Raw genomic sequence first — 17432 nt, 5'->3', positions numbered from 1 at the left:
TCTCAACGTTGCCATTGCTGGTTGCATAACGCTACTTGGTGGGAGCTCATAAAGCTTACACTTCAGGGCTTCTCACGGCAGGGACCTTCCAAGGTCCTGGGGGGTGGGGGGTGGCGGGCTCCAGCAACGCGCTCCCACAGCCTTCTGCTTTGGTGAAATTTGCCAAAGCAAGCTATTTCATTGCCTTCAGTTAAGTCTACCATCCCTTTCATCTCTGCCTTCTTCTCCATCTCACTCCTTCTGTCCTGTCTCAGGCAGCACTGAAAGGCCATGAGCATTTTGGGGATTGGCTGAGAGGCAGCAGAGTGGGGATAACACAGCTTTGGTTTAGTGGGCTATGTTTATGTGGGTCGCTGTGACTCAAGACGCAGCAGATACAAGAATAAACACACCGTGCATTGGTTTTAATGGGAAGTGCAAAAAAAAACCATACTCAGAATGCCTGTGCTTGTAGGGTACAGACCTGTGGCAGGACAGCAAAGAGGTCTAAAAACGGAGCACGTGTCTGACGGGTCTCCATGTCTCAAGTGTACCCAACACAGCTCATCCTGAAGAAACCTGATGGGCCCACGCCAAAGCATGCATGAAACTGGCACCAATGCAGTACATCAGCATGAGCACACGAGTGCGCGGGGACAAAATCCTGTACGCCGTCATCAGCGGGTCATGGAAGGTGGCACAGGATCAGCAGATCACACAATTGCACAGCCCAACATCCCAGCAGCAGGCTGCAGCTGCATTTGAATTGCCCTTGTGTATTAATTTCGTGATCATTTAGGAATGCAAATTAGACAAGCTGAAGCAGCCTGGTAGAAGCCAAAAACAAAATGCATATTTGTCCACTTTTTAAAATCTCTCATTTGTGTGAATTTTTTCCCATTCTAAATATTCTAATTTTGATGAATTTTTATTAGAAAGAATCCCTCCCTCTCAATTGCAGCTTCAGCTCCCACAAACCATCTGCTCCAGAGTAGAAGCGTTTCTAATCCTACCCACCAAAAGAAATCAGGTCTCTTGGGTAGTTGGACAGATTCGCTCCGAGGCAGGGCAGGGTTCCCCCGGGGCCAGACCAGAATGACGACACCACTACTCAGGGCGACCACTCTTCCCCAGCAGGCGAGAGCTCTCAGCAGGGGAACACACATCAGCTCACTTGATCTCACACCAGCTCTTCTCCAATGACAAAAGGGGAAACTGAAGCTTGGGGAGGCTAAGTCGCTTGCTCACAGCCACATGACTAGGAAGTGACAGAAGGGGCTTGGCTCCAGGGTCCAGGACGCCTTAGTGCTACTCAGTAGTAGCAGACACCGGTGTGGGGGATGGAGTCCATCAACGGCCCCAGTTCTTCACACCTCCATGTCCACTGCAAACTCATTGGCCCTAACCGGACTGGCACAAACAGCTACACACAGACATACATAGAATCCAGTCCACAGTTTATCAACGGTTTAAGAATCTGACATATGGTGATAATATTCTGACTAAAAAAAGATGTCATGGAGGTAAATCAAAGACATGCTCCATTCACTCAAAGACACTATTTATTTTGTTAAAGTCAAGCAGGATGATCCATCGAGAGGTAAGTGGCCAGTGTCGAGCAGGACATCTGCACACATTTTCCATGGTGGACTGCAGGATAAAAGCCACAGGCAAGCCCCCTGACTGACATCTCGCTACACAGAGCATTCCATAGCTGAGCTAGGACACGGGGTGAGGCATGAGCGACCACCTGAAGCCGAGGGCAAACATGAGCACCAGATTGCTTTTATCTGCAATAATATGACTATATACAAAGCTATGTACATCGACTCACTGCAATCTTTGGGTCCCGCTAACCAGACACTGAAGAGGCAAACAGGGGGACAGACAGGACAGTGGTGATTACACGTGCTTTGGAAAGGGGGACTAGCACTCTACGTTGCTACGTATGCGGGAAGGACATCTAAAGGCTGGGGACAGACACACAAACTCTATTACTCACATTTTACATACACATCATCAAAATGATCACAATACTGTATTTGAGGGGAAAGAATCACAGATAAAAGCTTTATCTAAATTAAAAACAAAATCCACTGAAATTACTGTGGTTGTCTCCCCAAGGGAGAAAGACAGAGGTCCATGGACAGCCAGCTCCACCTCTTCTGATGCGACCAGTCCTCACAGCAAGTGACTACACCCGGTGGAAAGGAGGAGGACACTTCACAGGCAGAACAGGGATTTTTCAAGTCAGAAATAGCTTAATTTCATAGGAATACAAACTTTTTGAAAAGGCATTTATCTTTTTGGCGTGGGTGGGCTGCCAAAAAGAACATTTATTGCCAGCCTCACTGAAGTCCGCCAGTGTGGACCACGCTGCGCAGTGCACCGACGTCAACACTGTAGCTCATGAGTCCAGCTCACCCCTCGGGCTCACGCAGCGTGGACTCCTGTCCTTTAAGACATTTGCGTGTGAGTGTGTATTTCGGTAAGGCGGTGGTCACTGCTGACAAAGGGACGTTTTCCTGCCTGTTGGAAAACTTCTTTTATGGAAATAAGGGAGAATGAAGATTAAAATGATCCCTCGATCAAACTGTCCGAATATTACTTCAACGTGACGTCATCTGAGGGGTTCTCGCACCATTAAGCATGCATTTAATCAGATGAGCATTTGTGAAGACAGACACCGGCCCTTCAAGGATTAGATAATCAGACAGTCATAACGCAGCCGTTGGCAGTTGAACATCTTTTCATGTGCTTATTTGCCATGCATATATCCTCTTTGGTGAAGTTTCTATTTAAGTCTTTCGCCCCTGTTTTAATTGGGCTGTCTGTTTTCTTACTGTTGAGTTTTGAGAGTTCGTTGTACATTTTGGATAAAAATCCTTTTCATGTATGTGATTTGCAAATATTTTCTCCAAGTCCACTGGAAATTGACAGCATGACAATGCTTTTTTAGTAAATAGACTTTCTTTAGAATCTTGCAATTTCAACCAGTAAGCAGAGCACAGAAACTCTGTGGCACAGAAAGATCAGGTTTAGGAGTTACACAGCCCATGGGACCTCTGAAATACCAGAGCGAGGCTTCTTACAGTAAACAGAATGTGGCCCTCATGGCATGGCAACAGATTTAAAGAGGCAAAAGAGAGAAAAGCAGCCAATTATCATTAATGACCACACACACAAAATACATGTTCTGGGGAAAAAGTAACTTAAGAAATATCTTGTTGGTCTCGTGAAACAAATATCTAGCAAGCACATTACTACTAGACACATTTTCCCCAAGTAACTTCACTTTGCAGGAAAACATCTGACCCGTGATGTCAGGTGAGAAGGACTAAAGCTCTCTGTTTGCTTTGTGTGTGAGTGTTTTAAAGCATGCACACTATTTCTTTAAGTGGCAATTTTAGAATGAGTGAACCCAACATGTAGGTTGTTCATTTCACAGTTGGTTTTTAACCATTTGGAAACTATTCACCTTTCCAAAATGTTAATAAATTATCATCATCATCGTGATTTTTACCAAGTCAGAGAACATCATTATATGATACAGACGATGAATGCTCCACACCGTTGGACGGACAGAGATAAAACATGGCGGCCTATGCATTGGATGGATCACAAAAGATGTGCGCCAGGGTTTCCCCCTCATGCACCTACAAGACTCACTTGGTTGCTTCCTGAGTGGTTGGTTCAAGCATGTGAAGACGGGAGGAAGGGCAGACCTACTGCTCAAAATGGCCACTTGCATGCACTACGGGACCGGAGCCCACAGTCTATACTGTGGAAACCTGCCGTCCACTGGAGCCTAGTGCCACGAGTGGTTACTGGGAAAGGAAAATGGCTAACAGCGAGCCACTCTGCTCAGCATTCAAAAGGGAAACTGAAAAATTAAATAAATCATCCCAAAGACACGGAAGTTATTGCTCTTCTAACAGCCATTTCGCTATCGGAGGAGTCTCTCTACGAGATATAAATACAGGCTGGGGTTTTCACTTGCATCCTCAGGAATGCGGCTCGAAGGCCCGGTTTCCGGCCTCCACCAGGGACGGCCTTCTTATTTGCCTCTTTCGGGCTGAAGGCTGTCAAACAAGCACTTCAGCTGCTCTTCACCCAGGTGTATTTTATCTTCCAGCTCCCGCTGCTCGATGATGAGGGCTGACTTCATCTTCACGAAGTGCTCATAGTCTGCAAGGCTCTCCTCGCTGAGATAGCTGGCCAGGATGTCGAACACGATGCGCTCCCGGCGGTCCAGGTTCTCTTTGAGCTCCTTGGCGTCTTCGTGCTGCTGGATGAGGACCCGCTGCTTCTCGAGCAACGATTGCTGTGGAGAGAGAAACAAGCCGCTGAGGACCAGGGCTAAAGCAGGGGCTCTGGCCAATGCCTTGAAAACCCCAGCAACTCTGGGAGCTGGTCCCGTGGAGACCCTGATGCCACCAAAGTTAGGGACCAGAGACCCAATAGGATCGGCACAGAAATACTGGGGACATGGGCACAACGCACCTGTGGCTGCGGCAGGCTCTGGCCCCAGCCCTCCCGTAAGTACATCTCCCACCTCCCATTCCTCCCACCAGCCTCGAACGGCCAGCAGAAATAGCCATGACGAGCAGAAGAGAAATCAAGGAACTAAAAACTACAGAATTTCGAGATGCTCAAAAGGTGCAAAGGACTTAGAGATTCTACGTGTGTTAATGGCCTTTTTGTGTCAATATCACGGCAAAGTTGGCAAAGGGATAGATTCTAAAGAAATTCCAGGGCAGGATTTCTAAGGCGTTCTGGCAGAAGAAGGAGCCTGTGAGTGGACTTGTAGAAGAGGACGAGGAGGGAGCAGTGGGAGGGAGGAGTGAGATGCAGGGCCGTGGGGTAGGTTCCCTAGCTCCTTCCAAGGCTCCTGCTCTGGGGGACACAGACAACCCTATTCTCCAAACGCAGCACTCAGTCGCGCTCTCTGCCTGCAGAGCACGCATCTGCTTTCCCCACAGTCTCCAAGTTTAATGAGAACTAAGCAAGGAGAGAGGAGTGCATTAGATGTCTCCAACTGTCAGCTGGGGGATGCCAGCAATTCCTTTCCTCCGTGTGATTTTTATGTGAGCGCCAGGACAGCCACTCACTTATCCCACAGCTCTGCGGCTCAGCCACGGACGCTTACCACTGGCCACGCATGAGCGTCCACGATGCAGCAGCACTTTGCAAAGTGCCGACACACAGAAAGAGCTCGGTAGAGATGGGCTGTTACTGTGCCTAAACAGTGGCTGAAAACAAACTGCTGTCGGCGTGTGGCTTTCGGAAGTGCCCGACCGCACAACCTTTCAGCTTCTGAAACACAACCCGCCCACTTCTGTGGGACACCTTGATCTCCAGGTGCTTGTGAAACAAAGATACAGTGGGTTTTCATGGAAAGAGGCAAGGCCAAGCCATGCATCCCAACCAAAAGGGAAAAGACGTTAACTGATTCTAGAAATGCGGTTCAGGCTATTAAAATCAGCCGGCTCACTGGTGACTGGAAGCTGCAGATTGGAGGGGAGGACTTCAGGCGTCCGCATCTGCCCACATGTTCACTTTCTACCTGGAAAGATGGAGGAAGCCTTCTAAAACCCGACTCCACGTCTTTTAGCTCGTCACCAAGTCTGTCTGAAAACCTTAGCTTCCCCAGCCTCAGCTGCCCGACACCGATTCTCATCCAGCGCCAGCTACACTGGAGACGGACCCCTGCGCTGCAGCTGGCCGGGGCAATGGAACACTCCCTTCGGGTCCAGGAAGGTGAAGCCACATCAGCTATGCACAGCCAAGGGGATAACAGCCTGCCCACGCCTCATCTCCAAAACAGACTGAGGACGTAGTGAGGGCTACGGAGTCTGGTCCCCAGAAGGACCGCGTGCATGGTCCCCAGGGCTGCGCTTCCTTCTATCTCCCTGAAATTCTACATAAGCCTTTGTCGGTTCCACACACAGGGAAGGAAAGATGGATGAAACAAGAGCTGAGATGCAAAGGCAATACTATTTTTTCATTTAAATCAGTACTTGAGAATTTGATATTTCAATTATGCACAAGCAAGTCTCTCTTTCCTGTTCATGTTATTTTCCTAAGTTCTCTCAGATAAATTTGGCAAAGATGGCAAAAACAGCAAAATGGAATATGAACATAACCCAAGGGGATCAGGGTCAAAAGCCCCAGTTACCTTTTAAACCCTTATACAGTATGTTCAGTGATGGTTACTAACGACTTGGCCCAGCACAGAAGAGCAACAGCCCCAAAGCTACGCTCTCTAAGATCTTTCCACGTAACCGGAAACCACCTCCTCCGGAGCAAGGGGGAGGGGGCCTTTTCTGCTCCCCTTTTAGAGAACTTACGATGTCTTACCAATAATTATGAAGTAAAGCCAATAAGGTAGATATTATTTTCCATATTTTGCATGTGAAAAAACTGAAAAATAGACCCACTAAGAAATGTCCCAAGTTGCACACCTCAGGAGAGGGAGAAAAGTTAGGCAAGTCCTTTGACTCTTTCTAGACTGCTATCTGCACTCTTGTTAAGTAAAAGCAGGAGTAATAATAAATATCATTATCACTGAGTGCTTACAATTTGCCAGGGAGAGGATGCTCCATTTAAGCACTTACTTGATCAAGAAAAGTTAAAAAGTCTATTTTCTAGGAAGAGACAATTATTAGTAATGATCAATGGGAATCTATGAAAAGATGTCAAAAAGAATCCCCAGTTCTTCTTGAGGATCACAGCAGCCCTGCCGTCCAATGACAATGGCTCCAACTCACTGCTCCTTGGCGGGACCTTCTTCCCGCCATTACAAGGAAAGGGAGGAGAGAGCCCACAACATTTCGAAAGCATCTTTCACTGGACAGGCTGCCGCAGGAGCTCTGCGAGGCTTCCAGGCATTAACTCACAACACCCCAAGGAAAACCTTCCCACGTCCCCAGCCCGCCATAGCCAGGTCAGAAGAGTTTGTATCTACCCGATCACCAGGAGAAGTGCTGTCGTCCAAATTATTGAGGGCGTTTTCCACCCGGGCCAGGCGGCCTGACAGTGACAGCAGAAGGTTCACCACTTTGTCCAGGTCCCCGATGAACATCCGGAACTTGTCAAACTCATTGGGTTTGCAGACGTCTTTGGCGATGGCCTCCACCTCGTCCCCAAGCACGCTGTTGGCCTGGATGTCCTCCAGGAGGCTCTCCCGGGCTTCCCGGAGCACGTGCAGCTTGCGACTGATGCTCTCGATGAGCTCCTGCTGTGGGGGCACAGGGCAGCATGCGATCACTCGTTAGGGTCACCCCGAACCTGGCGCCACGAGCTGCTGCAGCACTGCATGGTGTCAACATGAGTGATGTGTGTGCAGTTCAGCTGAACGGGGGGAGAGCTTATTTTGCATCAGCAAATAATAGAGGATTTATGAGACTCGGGGACGGACAATGAGTCCTGATTAAATCATTGGCATTTAATTTAGAAATAAAAATAAACCTATTCTGATCCTATTAAGGTCCTAGCAATCAGACAACATAGGAGCAGGCCCTCGGGGCTCTCAGTGAATCTCATCTCAACCTCCATCTTTGTGAGGAGTGTCAGGGCCTGGGTGACGGTCTGTGCTTCACACTTTGGAAATTCCCAATTGAAAGACTTGCACGCACAGAAGTTACTGAGTCTCATGTCCAGTCCTGAATTCCATGATTAAAAATTGTCCTCCACAAAGAATTAGCAATTCAAAATTAAGACAAAGAGATGTCAATGAACTTAAAACAGTCTTTTAGAACAACCTCCTGATTTCAACTTGACCAAAATGCAAATAAATGACTCACGTTTTTTAATGTGGTAAAATACACACAACACAAAATTCACCATCTTACCCTTTTTTTTTTTTGGAGGAAGATTAGCCCTAAGCTAACATCTGCCACCAAGCCTCCTCTTTTTGCTGAGGAAGACTGGCTCTGAGCTAATACTCATGCCCATCTTCCTCCACTTTATACGTGTGACACCTACCACAGCATGGCTTTTGCCAAGCGATGCCATGTCCGCACCCGGGATCTGAACAGGCGAACCCTGGGCTGCCGAGAAGCGGAACGAGTGCACTTAACCGCTGCGCCACTGGGCTGGCCCTCATCTTACCCATTTTTAAGTGTACTGTTCTGTGGCATTAAGGATATTCATTCACATTGTTATGCAACCATCACCACTATCCATCTCCAGAACTTTTTCATCTTCCCAACTGAAATTCTGACCATTAAACACTAACTCCCCTTTCTCCCCTCCCACCAGTCCTTTAAGTAATCCTTAAAGAGCAGAAATAAAAGACAAAATGTGTAAGACCTTTCAATCGGCCACCATCCCGAAGTGAGGCAGCACCATACAGTGTCATCTGAGTGACAGACAAAGCAGATTACCCGCTTCCTCATCATCATATTTGAGAAAAACTATAGGGATGGCTCAAAAGGAGTATCACAGGCGAGTGCAGAGTGTCCCCCGGAAAAACCACTTCACGATCACGGACGTCTCTCTGCCCTAAACCCACCCACAGCAGATTCAGTGGGTCGTTTGCCCCCACACAGTGAATTATGAAGAGCCAGGGGTTAGGAGAAAAGTCAGACACACATTGTCCTCTTTGAGGACTCCTGCTGCCACTAGCCCCACACGAGATTCGCTCGGCTAACCCAGTCTCATGTCTGTTAACATGACAGTTATCTGGGCTTAGTGATGCCACCACACCACTGGGTTAGCCCACAGGAAGGGGGCCGAAACTGAAGTAGTGTGCAGGTAAACAAACCGAAACGAAGATTAAATAATTTGAATATTCAAGTTCATTAGGATTTTTTCTTTTTTGGGTGTGAGGAAGTTTGGCTCTAAGCTAACATCTGTTGCCAACCTTCCTCTTTCTGCTTGAGGAAGATTGTCACAGAGCTGACATCTGTGCCAATCTTCCTCTATTTTATGTGGGATGCCACCACAGTATGGTTTGACAAGTAGTGCTATGTTCCTGCCTGGGATCCAAACCTGCAAACCCCAGGTCGCTGAAGAGGAGCCTGCTACGCCACTGGTCAGGCCCCCCTTAGGACTTTGAAAGCTCACTCTGTTATAACAGCACTGTTTTATATACAGTGGACCTATGGAAATCGTCCATGCCATCCCTTCCCCAGGGGCAATTTACAGACTCTGACCCCAGATGGAGTCTGCAGAGCTTGGTGGAGAGAAGGCACATGCCTGGAGGGAGCAAAGTCGCATTCGGCTCTCCAGGACACGTGCACAGCTGAACAGGGGAAGTGCGGCCCCTACCTCTAGGAGCGACATGAAGATGAATTACCTTCCCATAGGGAAAGCACTTAGCCCCGGGCTCGCCTTCAGTAAGTACCCTGTCCATAGTAGTTATCGGTAATACTGGAAGTGAGGGATGAGAAGCTGCCCCGATGTCACAAATGACAATCAGCTAGAAAGCGCCCCAATCCCCGTGACTGTGTAGATGGAAAACAAGCAGCTGCAGGAAGACACGGAGCGGCACTGGCGCGGGACCCTTGGCTTCCCATTACCTGGCCGCGTGTGGTCTTCGTCAGCACCATGCTTTTAAAGGGAACCGCCATCTAGCATTTAGGTATCAAAAAAAAAAGTCTACAAATTTGAAAGGCCTAAGCTCTAACCGGGCCTTTGCCTCCTCTCGGTTCCATCTGCCTTAGGTTTATCAGTAGGTCTGGATGTCCAGCAGATTGAAATGGGAGACAGTCTTAAAGGCTAGCCATCCTCGGGGCTGGCCCCGTGGTCGAGTGGTTAAGTTCGCGCACTCCGCTGCAGGCGGCCCAGTGTTTTGTCAGTTCGAATCCTGGGCACGGACATGGCACTGCTCATCAAACCATGCTGAGGCAGCGTCCCACATACCACAACTAGAAGGACCCACAAGGAAGAATATACAACTATGTACTGGGGGGCTTTGGGGAGAAAAAAGGAAAAAATAAAATCTTTAAAAAAAAAAAAAAAAAAGGCTAGCCATCCTCGCCGCTGATTACTCGGAATGGTTTCTCTCCTAAGACAGACCACGAGGAATTTACAAATGGCCTTTCCAGGTCAGCTTTTAGTTGCTCAGGATGTCAAGACATTCTCTTCCCCTAGTAATTTGACTGTATGCATCTAGATTTCTTTGCTGTTTTCTCTCAGAGGGTGAGTATGTACCTGTGTGTGCGTTCACGCTTGTGTATCTGTGTCTGTTTATTTCCCTATCTGGAAAGACTGTTTAAATCAACTTCAAACCCCATAGCTGAGAATGTGGCCATATTTTAGATATTCATTACTTGAGGGAAAAGCACAAAATAGATTACAGGGATGGAGAACTTTCCAAATTCTTGCCTGACGCCAATCCTCAGCTGAATGAATACTTCCAGTAATTTAGACCACTGTGGATGTCTGAGGACCCCTAGCCAGTGCTACTGGTAATTTTTCAGTTTCATTGTTCTCCAGTAATTATCATAATGTAGATTTCATGCCAATGCACAAAGACACGCCTTTAAAACCTACAGTATCAGCTGGGCTAACTTGAAACTGGGCGCTCTGGAAGGAGTCCGAATTCCTTTATAAGTCTTGCATACATTTTTAGTAGAAAACTTTCCTATTCTTCCTTAAAGGGCCATTACATGAAGTACAGACATCGGCTTTCAAAGATTTTGAGACAAGGGGCTGGCCCGGTGGCGTAGCAGGTTAAGTGCACACGTTCCGCTTCGGCGGTCCAGGGTTCGTCGGTTTGGATCCTGGATGCGGACATGGCATGGCTTGGCAAGCCACGCTGTGGCAGGCGTCCCACATATAAAGTAGAGGAAGATGGGCACAGATGTTAGCTCAGGGCCAGTCTTCCTCAGAAAATAGAGGAGGATTGGCAGTAGTTAGCTCAGGGCTAATCTTCCTCAAAAAGACAAGAAAAAATAAAAAAAAGATTTTGAGAGGAGACTTGGCCCAGGGCTGCACATCAACCAATGCCAATCACCAATATGCAGGGTGCTGAAGGCTTCGCCATGTTAGACCAAGCAGCCCATGAGCCTGTCCACTTATGTTCTGAAGCACGCAGCCTTCCAGGGGGCCTTGGAAAAGGGCATGCGACGGCAGAGGCTGGCCCCCGGGTCTCACAGCAGGCACACAGCTACCTCTCACCTCTCTGTTCGGGTAGGCCCTGGTTCATCCCAGATACCTGCCTTCTGCTCCATTCTGTGGGGGAAACAAAGCCTTTTTCCCTCTGGGCCTTGCACCCAGCTCTTGGTTCCAGGAAAAAACCATAGCCCTCAAAGATTCCAGACTTCAACCAATCAGCCATCTTTGGTTCTGCTGAAAAGTCCCATAGCTCAGATGAGACAGTTTCTGGGCAGTCCACCGGAGCTGCCCCAGGTATAGAAACATATTCTGCCTTCCTAGTGTAACGTTTCCTACTGGCTACCACAATTCCCTCACTGCATCCCTGCCTGGGGGCTCTGTCTTCCATCTTCTCCTAAGACAGGAGGTCACCTGATTTGGCACTGGGCTCTGTGACCACCCTGTGACGCTGTCACGCTGACAGCCTCGGGCCCTCTGGGAGCTTCTAGTGCACGGGGTCTAGGAATCTTGTTGTTTTACCATTAAGTGGCCAAGCAAGTGCACCTGCACGGCGCTCACCTCCTCTTCTCCCCTGTGCACACTTTGCACAACCACATGACACAGTAAATCTGCGGGTATTGGAAAGAAGGGAGAAAAGTTGTCTGTGTCCAATCAAGAAGAAAAGCAGGATTACTGAGTCACTAACGCCACAGGGAATTGTGATTTATAGTGTTTGCTGCTTATGGTGAAATTGCCCAACATATGCTTATTGAACTAAAAATGTCAGTCAGCTTAAGAATGTAATCGATAGGGCTGACCCAGTGGCATAGTGGTCAAGTGCTCCACTTCAGTGGCCCAGGGTTTGCGAGTTTGGATCCTGGGCACCAACCTACATAACACTCATCAAGCCATGCTGTGGCAGCGTCTCGCATACAAAATAGAGGAAGCCTGGCACAGATGTTAGCTCAGGGCCAATCTTCCTCACCAGAAAACAAAAGAATGTAATCAAAGGGGGGTGGGGTGGGCAAGCTCACAGTAACTCCTCTCAACTCTGAAGCAGCCATTTATGGTGAGGAAGCATCCTAGCTCTCGTGCCTCCCAAAGCAAATGGAGAGAGCAGCACAGATGACATCAGGCAGCACCATGGTGGGCTGCCGCCCAGCTTCATCACATCATGGAAAACAGAAGAGGACCGTTAAGAACGGAGTTCTCTGCATCAAGGGCATGGGCTGAATGACAAGTGTCCAAACTGTACACCTTTTTAGTTTTATGAGAGTAACTAAAAACATTTTTGATTGTTTATTTTTTTTTGCTTGAGGAAGACTGTCCCTGAGCTAACATCTGTACCAGTCTTCCTCTATTTTGTACATGGGTTGCCACCACAGCATGGCTCAACGAGCAGTGTGTAGGTCTGCGTCCAGGATCCGAACCCAGGCCACTGAAGCAGAGCGCACCAAACTTAACTGTTAGGCCACTAGGGCTGGCCCTGATTGTTTATTTTTCAAAAAATGGAAAGTGCAACCAGAATAAAGCAAACAGCAGCCTGAGCCAGATACAGGGCCTCTAAGAGACCCACGACAAAACTCTGATTTTTCATTTCCTTTTTTTTTTTTTAAATTTTATTTTTCCTTTTTCTCCCCAAAGCCCCCAGTACGTAGGTGCATATTTTTAGTTGTGGGTCCTTCTAGTTGTGGCATGTGGGATGCCACCTCAACGTGGCCCGATGAGCGATGCCATGTCTGCACCCAGGATCCAAACCGGCGAAACCCAGGGCCGCTGGAGCAGAGCGCTCGAACTTAATCACTCAGCCACAGGGGGGGCCCCTTTCATTTCCTTTTTTTAATGCCTTGAACCAAAAAGCTATCATTTCCTAAATTGAAAGTCATTTTCCTTTATGCGTGGGTCACAATATTTCTTTTGGAACTCATTTGTCCATCATATTTGAAATCAAACAGTGACATTTTAAAAATCACTAATGATATAAGCAGACTTTCAATATAATCCCTTGTAAAAGTCTTGTAAAAAAAAATGAGTATTTTTTATGAAAGCCATTTCCAAAGTGCTAAGCATATGCAAACGTTCATAAAAATGCTGGTTCCCTCCTTTTCTTTTCCTGGCACTGACTATTTAGGCAAGCTGAAGGCCCCTGGAATAAACAGCACATGCTAGCCTATGAAACTTTCTTTGGCAATTCCTTCATCTCTTTATGTTAAGTCCTTCCTGTAAAAACAGGTAATCACCTAGATGTCACAGGTCTGGTCTGCTGACATGCCATGAAGATTTAAAGCTAATATAGTAGTAATGACATTTGCACTAACAGTAATAATTCTGTCCTTACCATGACCTCATGGAGAGCCACTATTTAGTCCCTGACCTCATTCAGACTTTATCTCCGATTCTTCCTTCCTGTCCACACAGCTCCAGCCACTGGCCTCTGCTGCTTCTCCAACATGCCATGAGGCTCCCACCCCAGGACCTTTGCACTTATTGGCTCCCCTCCCTGGCATGCCAAGACATCCACAAGGCCTGCCCCTCACATCACTCCAGGTCTCAGTTCAATCATCACCTCATCAGAGCACTCTCTATAATCATACTCCTTTGTCTCTCTCTATTCCTTCACTCTGTTTTAATTATCTTACCACCTGATGTGTTAGTCACCTGATGAAGGACCGGCAAACTTTCACTGTAAAGGGCCAGACAGTAAATATTTTAGACTTCACAGGCCATATGATCACTATTTCAACTACTCAGTTCTGCTGCTCTAGTGCAAAACCACCAGAGACCATATGTAAATGAATGAATGTGGCTGTGTTTTAATAAAACTTTATTTACAAAAGCAGGTGGTGGGCCAGGTTTGGCCCACAGGCCAGTCTGCTGATCCTGTATTGTACATTTGTTTATGCATTGGCTATCCATCTTGTGAGTACATAAGCTCCCTCAAGGAAGGAAGGACTCTATTCTGTTTTGTCTACTGCTGTATCCTGAAGTGCCTGGGCAAGTTTTTGGAGTTGATCAAATGATTCTTTTTTTTTGCTGAGGAAGATTAGCCCTGAGCTAACATCTGTGCCAATCTTCCACTATCTCATATGTTGGTTGCCACCACAGCGTGGCTGACAAGTGGTATAGGTCTGCGTCTGGGATCCAAACCTGTGAACCCGGTCCACCAAAGTGGAGTGTGCCAAACTTAATTACTATGCCACAGGGCTGGCCCCCAAAATGATTCTTTTTGATTGACAAAGCACTTTCCAACCCACTGTTGGATTTATGATGATCTGATTACAAATATTTGAACTTGATATTCTAAGAGGACATATGACTTGTTGAAGGTCACACACTTAAGTCCCCTGCTTTTTAACTGGGGCAGAGAGACATATCAGTTGAACTTAAAATGAAAGAGAATGGTGCTCACTTAATTGACATTGGATCTCATTACAAAATGGCAGAGAGACTCTGGTGGAAAGGCCCAATTTTAGAAAAGAACACTTAACCACAAAGGGCTTACTAACATTGCCCCAAAGGTCACTGTCCTGCATAAAGCCAAGCACAAATGCCCACAGACAAGTGATGCGGGGCCCACGCTGGGTGTGGAGAAGTGCACTGCCCTGCCCGCCGCCTGGCACGTTCTCGTTCGGGATTCGGCTTTCCTACCTTCTTCACTGACAGGTCGTGGTCCAAGTCGCTTCCTGAGGACTCTTCAGACTCCTGCTGTTCCCGAAGGTCCTTCATCTTAATCAGCAGCTCTGCCTTGGGGGCCGACGTGCTATAGTAGGTGGAACTGGTGGCCAGGGACACAGCCGCCGGCACACTTGGCTCCTCCTTCCTGGGTAAAAATGTTGGGACTTCAATTAGCTGTGATCGTATGCACAGACAAGCCCATAGCCCCACAACCTGGGTTGTGACAAGCAAACGGTGGTGCTAGCAGAAGGACGCCAGCCAGGGAGATGAGACAGCATAAGGAGGGAAAAAAGTAGGTGATGTGGTTAGAAAAATCCTCGCCATACGGATACACATAAAGTCTGTGAAATGTAGTTTTTAGATGGTCTTGACAGGGAGCCTGAGGTCTATGTAGATGTGTGTGCCACAGGCCATCTCTAAGAGATCAGGCCCCCTGCACCTTCCACCAGCAGCCATGCCTGCCCCCTCTTGCTTTGGTCCGTCTTGCCCCTGCTGCACTGCACTGGCACTCCGGCCTGTCAATAAATGATACCTACGGATATGGTGTGCATCAACAACAGGGCAGGCGTAACCACACACACCTTTGCAGGGGGCTGAATGAGAGAGGATGAAATGTGCCATTTACAAAACCAATCAAAAGCAATTCATTCACTCACATACCGACATCTCTATCTCCTCTTTAACAAACACACATACTCAGTAGTCTAAGCCTTCACTCCTCTTACGACAGGTTTCTCAACCTCAGCACTAGGGACACGTGGGGCTGGATCATTCTTTGCCGTGGGGGCCGTCCCGTGCATTGTAGGATGTTCAGCAGCATCCCTGGTCTCCACCCAGTAGATGCCAGAAGCACCTCTCCCAGATGTGACAACCAAAATTGTATCCCAATATTGCCAACTGTTCTCTGGGGGGAGACGACGGCCCCCAGCTGGGAACTGCTGTCTTGTGAGAAAGGAGCCCTGCGCGGATCACCGTAAACCACACTGGCCTCCAGCCAAGAAAGCGCAGGAGCTGCACTATCTTCCTGTCTTTCCCAGAACCTGCAGCCCATTGTCCCCAGGAACGGGTTCTCCTTAACTTCTTAACTCCTCCTAATGCCTTAACTTCTCTTTCGCGAGGGTCACAAAAAAGCCAAAAAGTGCTAAGCATCAGGCAGTCCTTACGAAAATCTGTGCCCCCAAAGCAATCAGGAAAACAGAACAACAGATACGCCCCTCCGCCTTTAAGCAGAACCACCCACGGCCAAACGGCGAACCCAGGGCAGCATCTACTCACTTCTCCTCTGCAGTTCTAGGAGAGGGGATTTTGGGGAGCAGCTTCCTCCGCTGCTGAGCTTCTTCCAAGAGGTGCTCGTCTTTCGGGAAGATCCCCTCCATCAGGTCCATGGCGGTTTTGATCTTCACACCGGGGTCCAGGATATCGGCCAGGGACTTATCCTTCCCCACAATCTCTCGGGCCAGCTCCTCCGACTTCAGGTCTTCGGCCGTCCTCTCTTTGGCCTTCACGTAGCTGAGCCCAGGAGGGGAGGCCTGGCTGTCCTTGGCGGCGGGCGCCAGGGCGCCAGGGGGCTGGGGCTCAGCCTCGGGGCCCTGGCGGCTGTACACGCAGAAGCGGGAGTAGCACTGCTCGGACGTGCTCAGCGTCTTGATCTGGTCTCTCTCCAGCCCGCTGGGCAGCTCGGGCAGCTCGGTGGCACGGGCCAGGCCCTGGCGGCTCTCTTTCTCTGGCTGGCTTTCCGAGTGCACGATCTTGATGGGCACCATCTTCACCGTGGTGTTGTTGTCAATCACCCGCTCGATTCTGCTAAGACAAGAGCCGTCTGCTGAAAACACAAAGTGCACTCAGGCACAGGCTCCTACCCAGGACTAGAACCAGTCGGCCCCCTCGCCTCTCCTTACAGACAGGGAACCCTGAGACTCAAAGACTGAGGCCACCCCGCTGGAAGGAGCCTCTGTGACTGCATGTCCCAGGATGGGGAGAGGAGGTCAAGAAGTTCCCTGCTACCCCTAACTTGGCATCCTGACCCTCAGTGTCTAGGAGCCTTTCCATTTTCAAATAGTCACCTACACCCCTACAGGAGCCCAAGGGCGTTTCCCTGGGGCTTACCAATAGGAGATGGTGTAACACTCATTTGTTCTTATCAATGACAGTGCAAACCTTAACAAGCCCTGCCCAGTTAAATTTTCTTTTGTAGGGGAAACCTGCAACAGATAGGCATTTTTCACAGAATCATCATCAGTGCCTTTGGTCAGGGGCTCTCAAAACAGCGTCAGTGCACACCATGGGTGCCTGTGCGGCCCTCGGGGCTGAGGGAGGACTTTTATACAGGATGGCTATGTACTGAGCGGACGCTGAGTGCCACCCGCTCCCTGCCCCAATCTGAAGCTTCCTCAGATGCTTGTGCACACTGGGTGTCACCCGCCACTTGTCTTCCACCACCCAACACTTCAAGCTGCCCTTTGCACAGCTTTTCATACCAGTGAGATAGGGATCCAGCAGTAAACACAGACACACTGCTTCTGGATTATTTTAAATGACTCACTAAGGACACATTTTTCTTTTTTTAAAAAAACGTTTCTCGGTGAAAGGAGCTGGAAGAGCACCTTGAACTCCCACAAGGAAGAGAGAGAAAGTGGTAAAAGCAGCTTAGTCATCTGGGACAACCCAAGTGCCAGCTGGCGCCCTCAGTCTCACCTCACTGACCACAGCTGGGGACCCTGTGGATGAGGGCCACC

General features: G+C 48.5%; 1 protein-coding gene across 15 annotated transcripts in view; it reads right to left on the bottom strand.

Annotated features, from left to right (window-relative positions):
• Positions 1–1523: 1523 nt before the first annotated feature.
• Positions 1524–17432, bottom strand: part of SHROOM2 (shroom family member 2) — a 128285-nt gene continuing 112376 nt past the window's right edge. For 9 of the 15 annotated variants that reach the window (XM_023634059.2, XM_023634062.2, XM_070257984.1 and 6 more), the window contains 4 exons: positions 15973–16497; positions 14671–14842; positions 6947–7219; positions 1524–4303 (listed from right to left, as the gene is read on the bottom strand). In XM_023634059.2, the coding sequence (XP_023489827.1) occupies positions 4037–4303; positions 6947–7219; positions 14671–14842; positions 15973–16497 (1237 nt within the window). In that variant the 3' untranslated portion in view covers positions 1524–4036. The remainder of the gene's footprint in view (positions 4304–6946; positions 7220–14670; positions 14843–15972; positions 16498–17432) is intronic. The other 6 variants (XM_023634060.2, XM_070257983.1, XM_070257991.1 and 3 more) reach the window with 1 other exon arrangement.

The sequence above is a fragment of the Equus caballus genome, chromosome X, assembly GCF_041296265.1.
Source record: "Equus caballus isolate H_3958 breed thoroughbred chromosome X, TB-T2T, whole genome shotgun sequence".
NCBI classification, from domain to species: domain Eukaryota; kingdom Metazoa; phylum Chordata; class Mammalia; order Perissodactyla; family Equidae; genus Equus; species Equus caballus.
The sequence above is the reverse complement of the archived record's forward strand: the minus strand, read 5'-3'. Positions and strand labels throughout refer to the sequence as shown.